The sequence below is a fragment of the Antechinus flavipes genome, chromosome 2 (genome assembly GCF_016432865.1).
Source record: "Antechinus flavipes isolate AdamAnt ecotype Samford, QLD, Australia chromosome 2, AdamAnt_v2, whole genome shotgun sequence".
NCBI classification, from domain to species: Eukaryota; Metazoa; Chordata; class Mammalia; order Dasyuromorphia; family Dasyuridae; genus Antechinus; species Antechinus flavipes.
Genome location: NC_067399.1, coordinates 383,701,777 through 383,718,414, shown reverse-complemented (window position 1 = coordinate 383,718,414; position 16,638 = coordinate 383,701,777). Strand labels below are relative to the sequence as shown.

The following is a 16,638-nucleotide window of genomic DNA, read 5'->3' as shown; positions in this document are numbered from 1 at the left end:
TAATAATAACAGGTCTGGTTGAAAATACTTTATACTTTTATTTTAAGACAAACATGAATATCTACTATGTGGAAAACACTACATAATTGTTTATTTTTTATGTCTTATCTCACATATTAACAAAATCTATGTTAAAATTCAGGGATAGAAGATATTCTCTATATATCCCAAGGAACATCTAGCACAGTATTAAGCATACTGAGAGAAAATGTTAGAATGGAAAAAACATTCACTGACCTAGAATCCCCATTCCCACTTATTAACTACAATTTGCAAAAAGAGAATAATAATACTTATATGACCAGGATTGTTCTGAGATTTAAAAGCTCTAATAGTAAAATGGTTTATAAACCCCTGGAAGAGGCTGGTGTAAATGTTTAACAACCAACTCTCAGAAAAAGAGACACTTTTAAGTTTAATTTACATTGTTAACATTTCTTCCATTACTTTCTAAAGGCTAGAGTAAAGAGTTGATTTCTGAGGCATAAAAGCTTAAAATTAAAGCTAAAAATTTAACAATTGCTTCTAACTACCTGATAAACAATTGGCTCTAATACATACCCTGAATAAATATAAATACAACTACGGACAGACAAAGGGAGGAAGAGAGGGATGAATGGATGGATGGATGGATAGCAGAGGAATTGATAAAAATTTATCCCTGAGGCAAGCAGGCAGTAACTATTTACACTTTTAAATATAATTTGCAATAATCTCTATCTGAGGATAGAGTTCAGTTTAGTTTTATGGTCTCACCCTTTGGGGAGGTGGTGCAGTCTGAAATACAAGTTATGTCAAAATCCTGAGACACACCCTCCATAGAAATCCCAATCATAGGTTAAATTTTCCCTATGAAACCTACTTGTGGGTCACCCATGCTGCCTTCCTTTGGATCAGTCCACCATAGCACTCTCTTGGTGTCTTCCTCTTCCCCTTTCCGCTATGCTGTTTTGTCTTCCTTTGTACTATGCTTCTCAATCCCACTTTTCCTCCTTACAATTAATTCCTTTTATGTTGCTAAGTCTCTTTCAGAATTTAGCCAGCCATGCCCCAACCTCATGGGGAGCTCCCTTTCTACTGGGTAATTGTGTGTTCTATTGAAAAACTTGTCTTTCAGATGCTCTCCCAACTCTATTTCATATTTACCATTCCCAGTGTCCATTGTGTCCCTTCATTTTGTCTGTAACCAATTCCCTAAATAAATCCACCTTTTGCCAAAGAAAATGGCCATTGTGAATTCTCCACGACAGAACTCAAACTTTTGATGCCTATGGTGACAAATCCTACATCATAAATCACTTCAGATAGGTATTTAAGCTATAAAATAGGCACTCATTTATATGGTAACATTAAAGAAAAGGGAGATTTTTTTCCCATATGATTTCCTCTTCTCTACCTCTCAAAATCCAGTGATGTCCCCTATTCTCTTTTACTCTAGTTTAATGGAGCACTCCTTAGGATGACCTTTCCTACATATATTCTTGATTTCATTCCCTGTTTTTCTCCAGGAAAACAGACTCCACAATTCTCTCCTTTCTCACTAATTCTATCTTTTGCTATCTGCTTAAATTTGCTGCTTAAAAACACAGCCATCGCCCTCTCTTATCCTTAAAAAATCCTCTTAAGAGGCAGCTAGATGGCACAATGATAGAGCACCAGTCCTGAAGTTAGGAGGACCTAAGTTCAAATGCGGCTTCAGACACTTAATACTTCCTAGCTGTATGATTCTGGGCAAGTCACTTAACCTCAATTGCTTCAGCCAAAAATACTCACACACACACACACACACACAAACACACAAAATCAATCAATCTTCATAGACACTATCTCCCATCCTCTCTCTCTCGTTTTTGGCTAAACTCATTGAAATAGCTATATATATTGCCTAACACTTCCTCTCTCTTCATTCATTTCTCAAACCTTTTGAAATCTAGCTTCCAATCTTATTATTCAATTGAAACTGCTCTAGTTATTAAAAATCTCAACTGCCAAAATTTATTACATCCTCCATGAGAATCAGAATAGTACAGTGGAAAGAGTACAGTTAGAGGTCATAGTTCAAATCTTAATTACTACTTAGTGATCTTGGCAAAGTTATCTTCTATGTCTGAGCTTCAATTTTCCTAATCTGTAAAACAAAGGTTAGGTTGGATCAACTTTAGAGTTTCTTCCAACTCTAAATTTATACTCCTTTGATCCTAAGCTTTATATTTTCTGCATTACTGACAACTTACTAAATTTAGCTAGTAAAAAATACCTATGCTTTAAGCATAAAACAAAACAACTTGTGAACATAAATTAATAAAATTTGGGGTGAACAAATTTACAAAATGAAGCAGTAATTCTAAGCTGTAATGATTGTGCAAGTTAGCTGCAAGGTGATTTGGTATAATTTCAACAACTAAAGATTACACTCCTAATGGATGTTGGAATCTAAAGAAAAAATGGTTAATTCTCTTCCAGCTATTGTCCCATCTGTTTCCTCCCCAACATGCTATCTAAAATGTGAATACTACTTCCTAAGAGGAAGAATGCAACCTGATCCATACACAACTCTTATCCAAGGATGGTGGACTTGAGGACATCAAATACTCAAATGTGCTGGGAGTGAGGAGGAGAAAAAGGGCAAGAGGATCTTCCTCTCTCCCCCAAGACATTGCAGAGTTACCAATAGAGCAAGTTAAGATGTATGTCAGTTACATTTGCTTAAAGAAGCCAAGGTCTCCCATAGCACCTAAGGTCATCTCCAGTATCATGGGCCGATGGACCTAGATGGCTCTAGAGGGGCAACTGGGGCAGATGGCCTTGCACAGCCCTCCGTCACTTAAATCCAATTCACTTGCATGCCATGGCTTCACCTCCCTGATGTCATGGTCCTCTTTTGAGAAAAAAGAGTAAACAATCCTTCTCTGAGTAGAACTGGCCCACAAACTGACACTGGTCAGTTGGGAAACTTGCCCCTTTCCTTCCTTCTTTCCTTTCCTTTATTTTTACTCTTCTTTGCCTCCCCTCCTTCTCTTTTCTCCCTCTGTCCACATAGGCTATCATGCCTTACCTACAGGTGCTTTTACAAGCTTTTTTTCCCTTTTAGATCTCTGAACCTCCCAAGATATCTTGGGATTTATTGGCTAGATTTCTTTTTTAAGGGCAAAAAAACCTTAAACCAAAACCATTGGGATTCTCAAAGAGTGGCCATCAATAAATCCAGGCCAAGACTCGTCTTGGTCACTGTTTGGGTCCAGATTGACTCAAGCTAAATGTAAACAGCAATCATTTCATCTTTGGCCAGAAATCCTGAAGGTCTTCCCCCCTCACAGTTTTATTTATTTAGGTTTGTTTGGGAGTTGGGGGGGTGTTTTTTTGGGGGGGAGGATGGAAGAGGGTGACAGATTAAGTCTTTGCCTCAACTGCCACCTAGCCTTAATCACTGAATGGATGTTGCCTCAGTCAAACTAAGACCTGTGGAAAACCTTAACTTAAAAAAGCTAAGGTCTCCCATTTCATCCAGGTACATCTCCAGTCATCTTAATCTATATCTGGCCACTGGACCCAGATAGCTCTGGAGGGGAAAGTGCTTGTTGCTGACTTTGCACAATTAAATTCAACTCACTTGCATGTTATGCATCAACTCCCAGATGTCATGATCCTCTTCAAGAGCAAAGGACAAACAACAATTGTCATACATGTTTCATACAACTGTCCAGATCACCCTTTTCTCTAGTTACTCTCTGAACTTTTTTCTCTGAACTTTTTTAACACCTCTCCAGCTTAATTCTTATTTCATAATGTGTTGAATCCTATTTAAATCAACCATTAAATTTTAATTTTGGGGAGACACTAGGTGGTGCAGTGATTAGAGGACCAATCCCAAAGTCAGGAGGACCTGAGTTCAAATCTGACCTCAGACATTTGACATTTCCTAGCTGTGTGACCCTGAGCAAGTCACTTAACCCCAATTGCCTCAGCAAAAGAAAAACAAATTTAAATTCTGAACACACACACAGACACACACAAAAAAAAAACCATTTCCATATACAATGGATGAATATATAAAAACAGTTATCTGATTAACACTGCTTTTTTTAAGCATAGAGTAAATTCTACCTTATGGTTACTTTTGAATTTCCATTCATTTAAAAAAAATATTTCACCAGTCCTCAACACCAATGTTAATTTCACTCCCTTTAATAACCCCACTCCCAACTTATTGAAAGGGGGAGGAGGAAGTTATGAAAAATAAGCTTAGAGAAAGAAAATGAATATACAGAAGCCATGTTTAAAAAATTTGTCTCTGTAAAGTATATGCATTCCCCACCTCCCTCTCTATCAGGAAGTAGATAACATGAATCTTCTGATGACACAGATTGTCATTATTTTGACCAGAATCCTTAAATTTTTCAAAATTATTTCTCTTTATAAAGTTGTTAACATATAACTTGTTCTTTTGGTTCTAATTTTACTCTGTGCAAATTCATGACCTACAATTCTCTATGATAATCTCATCAATTCTTAAAGAACAATATTGTATTCCACTAAACTAATATCCCATTTTGTTCAGCCAATTATCAAATTGTCAAAGATAATCTAGGGTGCTCTCTTAAATGCACTTTTTCTTTGCCCTTTATTACCTTTAACCTTCTTTTCAGAATCAGTAAGTTTCTTTTATGGCCATTCCCTCTACAACATCATCTTCCCTTTAACCCTCATCTCCCTGCTTTTCTTTCTTGAACTTATGTATTTTTGTACCAAACTGTGTGTGTGTGTTTACTCTTTTGTCAGGTTCAGAGAGAGGTTCATTTTACGTCCATTACCCTACATATTCTGCCATAATTGTACATAAATCTTTTTCATTGCACCCCAATTATGAAACAGTAAGCCTCAACTCTTTCTTCTTTCTTTTTTACATTAGTCCTCCTTTTGCCCTTTTCTTTCCCCTATGAAAATCCTCAAAGCAGAAATAATTCTTCCCCATCCTTTCCTACCAGAATCTATTTTTAACTTCCTTAATATCTTTTGAAGAAATCCCAAAGTTTGGAAGAAATATTTGTTTCTTCTCCCCCTTACAAAATTAGCACTATATCATCACAGCACTAATTGGTCAAACATGCTCATTTTTCTCCAGTTCCTGTTTCTTTTTCAAAGATCAATTCAGTCTTTTTATCACAAATGCTTAAACATTCTATTATTACTCTATTCTGTTCTATTAAAGGACTATTTCCCCCTCTCATCACCTTCCCCCAACAGCAGGGCAAATTATTCTTGGTTATAAACTTATATTTTCTGTTTTGAAGTTCTGTAGTCTATGATCTCTTGTTTCTGGCAGAAGCTGCTAGATTCTATGAGATCCTGACCGCAGTTGCTTGATATATACCCTGTTTCTTTCTAGATGCTTGAAATATTTTTGATATGGGAATTTTGGATTCTGACTATGCAATTTCTAGAAGCAGCATTTTTAAGGGGCATTTCTTTTAGAAGGCAAACAGTCTTCATTTTACCCTTTGGCATTACCAGATCTGGTCAGGTTTTTTTTTTTTTTTTTAAATAATTATAACTTTTTATTGACAGAATCCGTGCCTGGGTAATTTTTTACATTACCCCTTGCATTCACTTCTGTTCCGATTTTTCCCCTCCCTCTCTCCATCTCCTCCCCAAGAAGGCAAGCAGTCCTATACATGTTAAATATATCACAGTATATCCTAGATACAATATATGTATGCAGAACTGAACAGTTCTTTTTTGCACAGGAAGAATTGGATTCAGAAGGTAAAAATAACCCCAGAAGAAGAACCAAAATGCAAACAGTTTATATTCATTTCCCAGTATTCTTTCTTTGGCTGTAGCTGCTTCTATCCCTCGATCAATGAAAACAGAGTTAGATCTTCTCTTTGTCAAAGAAATCTACTTCCATCAGAATACATCCTTATACAGTATCGTTGTTGAAGTGTATAATGATCTGGTTCTGCTCATTTCACTTAGCATCAGTTCATGTAAGTCTCTCCAAGCCTCTCTGTATTCATCCTGCTGGTCATTTCTTATAGAACAATAATATTCCATAACATTCATATACCACAATTTACCCAACCATTCTCCAATTGATGGGCATCCATTCATTTTCCAGTTCTTAACCACTATAAACAGGGCTGCCACAAACTTTTTGGCACATACAGGCCCCTTTCCCTTCTTTAGTATTTTGGGGCATAATTCCAGATTGTTCTTAGAATGGTTGGATTTGTTCACAACTCCACCAACAATGCATCAGCATCAGATCTGGGCAGTTTTATTGAAATGCAATGTTTAGGTTTATATGTTGTTTGTTTTTTTCCAGCTACTCAAAAGTTCTTAAATTCTCTCTACTTGATCTGCTTTCCAGGTCAGTTGTTTTGTATTATTGGAATGGGCCCCAATAGGACTTCAGTTTGTATTTAGGGGCATGGGAAGAAAAACAAGTTGTTGGTGCCCATCAGAATAGGTTCAGGTACTAGTACACAGGATTCCAGGAAGCTTGGGACCTGCTATATGTTTCTATTCCTTGTTTTTCTCAAAATTTGGTGAATGGTTAAGAAATAAACATCTCCCTATCACTACACACCTCTCAGATTGGCTGATGACAGGAAAAGATAATGACAAATGTTGGAGAGGATGTGGGAAAACTGGGACACTGAGACATTATTGGTGGAATTGTGAATGGACCCAACCATTCTGGAGAACAATCTGGAACTATCAAACTGTGCATACCCTTTGATCCAGCAGGATTACTACTAAGCTTATATCTCAAAGAGATCTTAAAAGAAGGAAAGAGATCCACACATGCAAAAATGTTTGTGGCACCCCTGTTTGTAGTGGCAAGAAACTGGAAGCTGAATGGATGCCCATCAGTTGGAAAATGGCTGAATAATTTATGGCATATGTAGGTTATGGAATATTATTGTTCTATAAGAAACGGCCAACAGGATGATTTCAGAAAAGCCTGAGAGACTTACATGAACTGATGCAAAATGAAATGAGCAGAACCCAAAGATTATATGATGATCAATTCTGATAGATGTGGCTCTCCTCAACAATGAGATGATTCAAACCAATTCCAATTGCTCAGTGATGAACAGTCATCTACACTCAGAGAGAATTCTGTGAGAACTGAGTGTGAATCACAACATAGCATTTTCACTCTCTGTTGTTTGCTTCATTTTGTTTTCTTTCTCAGTATTTTTTCCTTTTTGATCTGACTTTTCTTGTGCAGCAAGATAACTGTATAACTATGTATATATATATCTATTGGATTTAACATATATTTTAACATGTTTTAACATGTATTGGACTACCTGCAATCATGGGGAGAAGGTAGGAGGAAGAAGGGGAAAATTTGGAACAGAAGGTTTTGCAAGGGTCAATGCAGTACAAACCATGCATATCTTTTGTAAATAAAAAGCTTTAATTAAAAAAAAAAGAAAAAAGAAACATTTCCCTTGAGAGGGTCTAACCCAATGATCAAAGAATAAACATCTTCCTCCACACACCCCTAACCTTTTCCAAAAAATACCCATTCTGGAGTACCACCTTAGACCAATCAGTCCCTTGATGCTGCTTGATCCCATGCTGCTTTATACAACAATAAAGCCTTCTCCTCTGAGAAACCAGTCCAGTGTCCAGATAATTCTGACCCATCAAACATGCTCTCTCACTATATTATGGTATCTTTCAGCCTTTTGATTTTGCTTTACTACTTACATATATAAATATAAATATATATTATCTCCTGGAGTCATAAGCTTTTATTTAGTACATTCTAATTTTCATGCAGTTTCTTGCTAAGTCAAGGCTGTGATTCTCTTGTGTCAAGCTGTGATTCTCTTGTGTCAAGCTTTCCAATTCTTCCACACTTCTCAATTTTTTTTATGTTTAAAAAGGTTTTTTACTTGCCAATTCCAATTTTCTCCCTCCTTCCACCCTTTTCCCAACACACTGTTACTCAATTATTTTGGTCACATCCAATTATATCTCTTTATGACCCATTTAGAGTCATTTTGCCATTTCTTTCTCCAGATATTTTACAATTGAGGAATCTGAAGCAAATAAGGTTCACCAACTTCCCATGGGTTATTTAGCGTATCAAAGCCAAATTTAAACTCTGGAAGATGTGACAACCACATACTGAAAAATCAAAAAATATAACAGTCATTATATCTAGGAAGTCATGAAAACCATATTTCCATATGAGGAAGTGAGGGAAGAAGGAAGTGAGAAAAAAAAAAGAAGAGAAGAGAAAAAAAAAAGAATAAAAATGTGTTTCAATTTGCACTGAGTCCATTAGTTTTTTTATCTGGAAGTGGAAAGCATTTTTCTTCTTTCTGAATCCTTTGGAATTAGAGTAGGTTATTGTAATGTAAGTCTTCACTGTTGATTATTTTTATATTTTAATTACTATGTAAATTATTCTCCTGGGTTTTGCTTACTTCATTCTGTAACAGTTCATAATAAGTCTTCCCAGGTTTTTCTGAAATCATTTCTTTTCATAACTTCTTATAAGCACACAATATTCTATCACGTTCATATTCTATAACTTGTTCAGCCATTTCCTATTTGACAGGCATCCCTTCAATTTCTAATTGCTTGCCAACAAATGTTTTTTGTACCTAAAGATGCTTTTCCTTTCATCTCTTTGAGGTATAGGTCTAGTAGTAGTGATTGCTTGGTCAAAGGATATGCAAAGTTTCATACATTTTGGGGCATAAGTCCAAATTGCTCTCCAGGATGGTAGACTAGTTAACAACTCTAAGAATACATCCCCTCCAGGATTTGTCACTTTCCAGTCAACTTAGCCAATTTGACTGGTATGAGGTGATATCTCAGAATGGTTTTAATTTTCATTTCTCTAATTAGTTATTTAGAGCATTTTTTTCATGATTTGATAGCTTTGATTTGTTCCTCTGAAAAATATCTGTTTATATGTCTTCTGACTACTTATCAATTGGCAAGTTGCTTCAATTTCTATAAATGTGATTCAGTTCTCTGTATATTTGAGAAATGAAGCCTTTATCAGAGAAATCTAAAATTTTTCCTCCAGTTTTCTGTTTTTCTTTTAGGAAGATTACTTTTGTCTGTGCAAAACTTTTTTTTAAGTATTCAAAATTATCCATTTTACTTCCCTTGAGCTAACTCTCTTATCTGACCATGAATTCTTCCCCCATTTATAAATCTATGCCCTCCTAGTTTTCTTACATCCAAATTTTTATTTAAATCATGTATCTATCCTGAACTTATCTTATTATACAGTGTGATCTCACCTCTTTTTCAATCTTTTCCTCTAACATTCTCATTTCATTTATGAAATTTTTTAAATTCTTACAGGAATTCTAGTTGAACTTATATCCAACGTGTGTTTCTCTTTAAACCTCTAGCTGTAATTATTTTTGAGTCATTTTGTTCTGAATTATGTTTTGAGCATGCTGGTCTGCATAGAAGTTTTTTGTGGTAGGATTTTTTTTTCCTTCTTCCTGACTTTGGACTTGATATTATGATCCTATGCATTTCTAGAGGGGAAGTTCTGCTGTTTTCTTGGAGCTAAGCCATTCCAGAATTTCAGAGAAAGCTGAGGTTTTACATATTATATCACGAAGACTCTCAAAGAACCTGGACATATTCAGTTAAAAAAAATTTCAAGTAATATTCTTTTAAAATATCTAATACCTTTTTCCTATTATTACTGAATTAAATTGGAAGATATTAAGGATATCTTTATAAATAAGTATGAAAATGGCATAGCAGAAAGATAAGAATAGTGTCAGAACATCTAGATTCTAATCTAGTATCTATCAGAGTTCAAACTGGTATAAGTCAAATATGTAATCATTCACAATCCTGTACTCCCCTATCTTTTCAATCTTCAGTCTACTACAGCCAAACAATATTATTCTGTCCCATTTAGTTGCTCTATGCTTTCCAATGGTCCAATCTTTCTTCACATTGTTCCCTCTATGCCTCGAATGTTTTCTTTATTCCTTTCTGATTGCTGAATTTCTACACATCTTTTAAACTTCCCACAAAAGGTTATGAGAAGAGTAATAATATAGTTAATAATTATAATATAATATAATATAGTTAATAATAATTTAGGAGAAATAGCAAAAGAATGCTACTAATTCAAGAGATAATATATATAGGAAGAAATTCATCTATTAGACCCCAAACCTCAGATGTCTCAATACACAGTTAATAAAAAGGTAAACTAGAAATTGTAATGCTAAGAGGCAAAGCTGACTTCATTAAGAGAAAGATGAGACTCATGACTGAAATATATGATTCCTTATACAGTCCTGTAAGAAATATTTTAGGTTTCCCTGAAGTCAAGAAAAGAGTAAAGGCTACTAAAAAACATGAGAAAAGAGAAGAAAGAGGAGAACTAGGAGTAAGATAATCGAAATTTATATAGAACACCAAAGTTTACAAAACTATATAATAATCTCATTTGAAACTTACAAAAAGTTTTGTTTTTTGTTTTTTTACAACACACAGATAGAGATGCTTTATTTTTTTTTTTAATAACTTTTTATTGACAGAACCCATGCCAGGGTAATTTTTTACAGCATTATCCCTTGCACTCACTTCTGTTCCAATTTTTCCCTTCCCTCCCTCCACCCCCTCCCCCAGATGGCAAGCAGTCCTTTACATGTTAAATAGGTTACAGTATATCCTAGATACACTATATGTGTGCAGAACCAAACAGTTTTCTTATTGCACAAGGAGAATTGGATTCAGAAGGTATAAATAACCCAGGAAGAAAAACAAAAATGCAAGCAGTTTATATTCATTTCCCAGTGTTCTTTCTTTGGGTGTAGCTGCTTCTGTCCATCCTTGATCAATTGAAACTGAATTACAAAAAGTTTTTTTACAAAGAAAGAAACTCTGAGTGGACTGACTTGCCCAAAGTTAGTATCAGAAGTAGGATTTATATCAAAATGTTCCTGATTCCAAGACCAGTACCATACCATTATATCGTGCTGTCTCTAATAAAAAAGACTGGCTAATAGTATGTTTTTAACTGTACTGTGGGCAAGAAAAGAATGGAAAAATAAATCCAGTCTTCCCAAAAATGGTCTTTGGACTGTGGACAGAAAAGTTAACAGGGAAAAGAAATATAAAATAGTGAAGATAGGCAATACGTAACTACTTTTGACCAAGTAGCAGGTGAAGGTCAGTATGGAGAGAATTCAGAACAGATTTATTATCCCATAACAGTGTATGAGCAAATTTCTAAGGCTGCAATAAAAGCTTGGAGTTCTTTGCCCAGACAGAAAGATGGAAGTAAAGCCTTCACAAAAATAGGTCCCAATATACCTTTTGCTGATTTTGTAGGATGTTTGCAAACAGCTGTAACAAGAACCATTGGAGATAATGCAGCTACAGAAATAATGACCAGACATCTGGCTAAGGAAAATGCCAATGAGGTTTGCAAAAGGATTATATGGGGACTAGACAAAGATGCTCCTTTAGAGGAGATCTTAAGATGCTGTGCCACAGTGGGCACAAATGCTTATTATACCCAAACTATGATGAACATGGGAAGACAGGGCCCCTCTTGGCAAAAAACTTCTAGAGAAACTCCTAGATGCTTTCAGTGTGGAAAAGTTGGACATCTTAGAGCTCAGTGTAGATATAGAGATAGAATGAGAAGACAGGGTGAGAGAAAACCCAAAACCCCATGTCCAAAATGCAACCGAGGCTTTCACTGGGCCTCTGAATGTAGACTGACCCAGGGAAATAAGAGGCAGGGCCCAGCTCCAAGATATCAATCAAAAGACAGGTGGAACATGATGGCAGCTGAGGTTACATCCAGAGAGTCTTTAGAAGGTCCGGACTTTATTGTGATCAATCAGCCTAAAAGTAATCACATGGCAGAAAGAGATTACAGTTTGGGAGAATACAGGCTTTTTAATCCAACAGAGCAGTGTCCATTGCAAACTCCAATGTAATTGCCAGATGATGAGGAGAAATCCCAAAAGTGGTAAATAGAAGGGAATTAGATAGGTTAACTGCCAAGGAGAGAGGGTTTGCTTGTATTTCTACAAAAGAAGAAGGAATCAGATGGGTGCCAATGAGCTGTATTTGCCTAGTCCATCAGAGAGAGACAGAAAAAAGGGAAAAACCTCAAAACAAAGGAGATTTAAGAAACATCTGACATTGAAAGAGCATGGCTGACAATGAGACTATTAAAAGAACTTTAAAATCTTCAGAAATCATTGGATTCCCTAACACAAGATGAGACTGTTTCAGTTCTTGAAAACCAGCAGGAATCAATGGATTCCTTGAGATGAAAAATTGTTGATGAGACTATTGCAGTACTTCAAAGCTTGCAGGAATTATTGGATTCCTGGTACATGAACTAATGGACAATGGATTCCTTTTGGACTATTTCTAGGACTTATGGACATGTATAAATTCTCATGTTGATTCATGTTATTTGTTACATTACTACTAGCCTCCGTTATAGTGCTATGTGCTTATATAATTTTGTGTAATGCCTCCCATATTGATGGATTTATGTATACCTGTTTCAAATGAGCCCCTTTAGAAATTTGCTAATCTGATTTCCTTTGATGTTTTCATCTCCCTTCCTGAGATGTCAGGGAGGGTGTGATCACCTTCTTTTTATAGTGTTTTCATTTCTTTTTTGAGCAGTCAGGTAAGGCATGATCACCTTTTTGGGGGTTCTCACCTCCTTGAGAAGTCAGGGAAGTCATGACCATCTATGTGCTAAATCAAAAGAAAGCGAGAGATGTTAAGGGCCAGAACTTGAAACAAAGTGTTAACTCATTAGAGTTGATGGAAACAATGCTTGTGTGCTTAGGATTTACACCTTTGGGAGAATTCACAGAGCTCACACCTTTGAAAGTTCACACATTAGCTCACACATTGGAGTTCACAAGTTCGGGAGATTCACAAGTCAGAAACCTACAATTCCACTCTCTCAGAGGAGGAGTCAACTTTTAAGAGATCATATATAAGAAGCTCTTAGAGCTTCAGTCAGTCAGTCAGGAGTCAGAGTTGAGCTAGAGGCAGAAGCTGGCAGAGGCAAAAGACTGAATCTCCCCAAGAAACTTGCTCCCAGAGAACTATAATATATATTATAAAAAAGAAGAGACCATCACATTTTGCTATTATGCTATGAATTATATGAAACCTGTACTTGGAATCACAAGCATACATTCTATGCATTCGTAAATCTTTTGGGAACTACATGGTATTTATGCTTTCATGTGCCTATTCATGTACAAGTCTCCTAATTCTCCACAATTCCTCATAGCAAAAGGAATATTGTGCATTGAATTAAAAAAAAAAATCGAAGAACCACTATATTAAGAATATTGAATGAATTAGCAGATATAAATATAAAATCATTGTGCAATTTGTTTGAAAGCTACTGGAGAATTCAAAAGCATCACTTTTCATAAAGCAATGAACATACTATCTTTGTGGCAAAATTATACAGTGGACTGCTAAGAAAAAGGTTTATGAATGACTAGAGAAACAGTAATCACTAAACGCTAGCCGGCATGGCTTCACCTGGAGCTAGTCATTCCAGATTCCAGATTTCCTTTTTTGAAAGGATATTTAGTGACAACATAGAAATAGTGGGCATAGTGAAAGTCTTGGAGACAAATTCAGGTCCCGATTGATATGTGCTAACTTTGTGATCACAGGTAGTCATTTAGCCTTTCATGGTCCCAAGCAACTAAGATGGTAAGTGGTACAAGCCAATTTGTATTAACTGAGAGAGTTTCCTCACTATCTCCAGGCAGGTGAAATCTGAGTTCCAAAACAAACCAACAACAAAAAAGACAAAAACACTAAACTGATACCTCAGAATAGTGGTGTACACATAACAAGCAAAAATATGAATGAATAAATAAATAAGATTAAGAGGTACAAATAATTAGGTTTTGACATAAATTAATGACGATTCAGTCAATTAAGTTTTCATTAAATGCCAACTCACTATATTCTAGTCAATGTGCTAGGTGGTGGAGATAGGAAAAAAAATGAAACTGATCCTATTCTCAAGAAATTTACAATCTTTAAAAAAAAAAAAAAGCAGCAGCAGCTTACATTGTTGAGAAATACAACAAATACATCTATAATAAATATATACAGTACAAATAAAAATAAATACAACTCAGTTTAGATACAGAAGGGCTTTAAAACTCAGGAGGATTAGAGAGGTCCCTAGCAAAGTGCCCCAAAGATCTGTCCTTGGCCCATTTCTGTCAATAAGCTTCGAAGACATAGCATAGGTAATCCATTTTAAGGAATGAAAATAGTCAACTGGTCACTAGATACTTTTTTATCACCCTATATTACAAGCAGCATTACATATTTACAAAGGAATTAATATAGAAATAAGAATTGAAAAGATATAACTTAAGTTAGAGAGAGAGCCATACCTAAAACTGATTACTTTAAAATACTGTTTGTAAGCTTCTAATTCTGTCCACAATACCATCATTACCTGCCCCTCTAATTCCCCTTAAAAAATTGACCTTGATAAGAAAGAAATTAACTTGCGATTTACTTTATAAATAAGACAGAATTAAGAAACCAATTTTTAACAAAATAAATTCAGTAACGCTTTTCAATTATAAAAACTATAAAACAATGAAACAAAATTTTTTCAGATAATAAACTTGTATAATAAATTGAGGGAGCGGTAATGAGGGGAAAACTTATGTATTCTTTTGTTAAGTTTCCATTTAAAGCTAAAAAATACACAGTAAATACATCCTCACAAGATCCTCCAAAACAGCTAACATGGTTCAATGGATAGTGCGAAACTTGGTGTCAGGAAGACATGAGTTCAAATCCTGCCTCAGAAACTCACTAATTGTGTGACTCTGAGCAGCAAGTCATTTGGCCTGTTTGCTACTGGAAAAGGAAATTGCTAAGAAAACCCCATATTGTATCACCAAGAGTCAAACAAATGAATAACAACAAAAGATCCTATTGGAATTTAAGTATATGGGAACTTCATGTTAACATGGAGCAGTAAATAGAATACCAGCCTGGGGAATCAAGAGGACTTAAGTTCAAATCCGGCCTCAGACACTGCGTAGCAGTGTGACCTTAGGCAAATCACTTAACCCTAATTGTCCCTCAAAGAAAAAAATAAAAGTAAAAGAGTGTGTGTGTATACACGTGTATATATGTGTATGTACATGCACACACACACACACTATATGTGTGTGCATATATATATATATATGAAGAATCACAAGTCAAAATAAAGCTTTTAGATGACAGCTTGAAATATACCCGAAAACTGAAGCACCTGTTTTTATGGTCTCTCCGGAAAAAAGAGCTCTATTTATTGACACAAGTGGAGAACTCAGATGGCCTAGAAAGTAATAATCAAGTCACATAAAAAATAATAATTAAAAGAAATTCTAGTCGAAGATTCTGTTAACAGCCAAGCATTTCTATACCTAAAAAACATAAGGTTAGTCTTGAGTAAATAAAAAGTTTCTAATTGCCTATATTAGTTTTCTACTCACAAAGTAAAGAGAAATCATCTTTGAACCTATTCCCACGATACCCCCTACCCAACAATATAAAAATGTCCTATCAGTATTAACCCCCCAAATTCTTAAGTACCGTTCCTGTCGTGTAGAATACATCACAATATGAAACAGATGGAAACATATACAATTTTGGGTTTCCATTTTTAAGCAACAGTTCAAGACAGGAGAAAAATTATTCAAAAAAAGTGCTCGCAAATTAATAAATTCCTATACAGCCGCACTATGTTCTGCTCTAGGGGGTGAAGGAAAAGGACGAATAGGGTAAAATTTTCTAAAATGTCACTAGAAACCCAGGTCACACCACAGTTCGCCAGCGGCTCTTACCCATTTGTCCAAGGGGACCTGCCAGAGGGATCCAGTCCCTTGGTAGAGATCCAGGCTAAGCTGTTCTAAGCTCAGTTTCTCCTGCAGGAAATGGCCAAGGTACCTCTGCAGCAGGTATCTGCAGGCCCTTTTCTTGATGGATTCTGAAAAGGGCCAAGGCATAATGGCTCCTAGGCTGGCTGCTGGTGGCTACTGCCTTGGGGACTTAACTTTCCGGCTCCAGAATAGTATTGGCTGAGAGCAGGAAAGAAAGGGCGCAGAGGCGGCGCGGCGTCGGAACCTCGACCTCGGCGTGCAGAAGGCCCTTCCTCCACTTCGGCTCCCTCTGGCGTCTCCCCTCGCTCAGGGGCCGGTCGGCGTCCCCATGGCCCGGGACGCGGCGTGTTCTCCGCTAGCCGCTCTAGGCCCTGGTCCCGCAAAAGCTGAAGAAGCGCCCCTCACTCCGGGCGCCCGACAACTGCCGCTGATGCAGACAGGAAAGAGAAACTGTGACAGCGAACCGAAGGCTGGGAAGACGGAGTGCGAGCTGCCCCTGGAGCTGAGGAGACTGATCACCACAGCGACGACCCAGAGGCGACTTTGTTTTCATCCGCCGCAACTGCGGCTCCCCCTCCTGGGCGTTTACTCAGCACACCTTCCACGGGAAGCACCGCCAGCGGAAATGACGACACAGAGACGAGTGAGAAGGAGGCGGAGGAATGGGAAGGATGAGAACCCCTGAGGCGCTTCCGGATTCGAGCGGGCGGGA

At 36.6% G+C, this 16,638-nt stretch overlaps 1 protein-coding gene across 1 annotated transcript in view; it reads right to left on the bottom strand.

Moving 5' to 3' along the window:
* The window catches only part of ATG2B (autophagy related 2B), a 111,337-nt gene extending 94,902 nt beyond the window's left edge, over nucleotides 1-16,435 (bottom strand). Inside the window, exon 1 of the mRNA XM_051978429.1 lies at nucleotides 15,891-16,435. Within this exon, the coding sequence (XP_051834389.1) occupies nucleotides 15,891-16,052 (162 nt within the window). The 5' untranslated portion in view covers nucleotides 16,053-16,435. The remainder of the gene's footprint in view (nucleotides 1-15,890) is intronic.
* Between the last annotated feature and the right edge of the window lie 203 nt (nucleotides 16,436-16,638).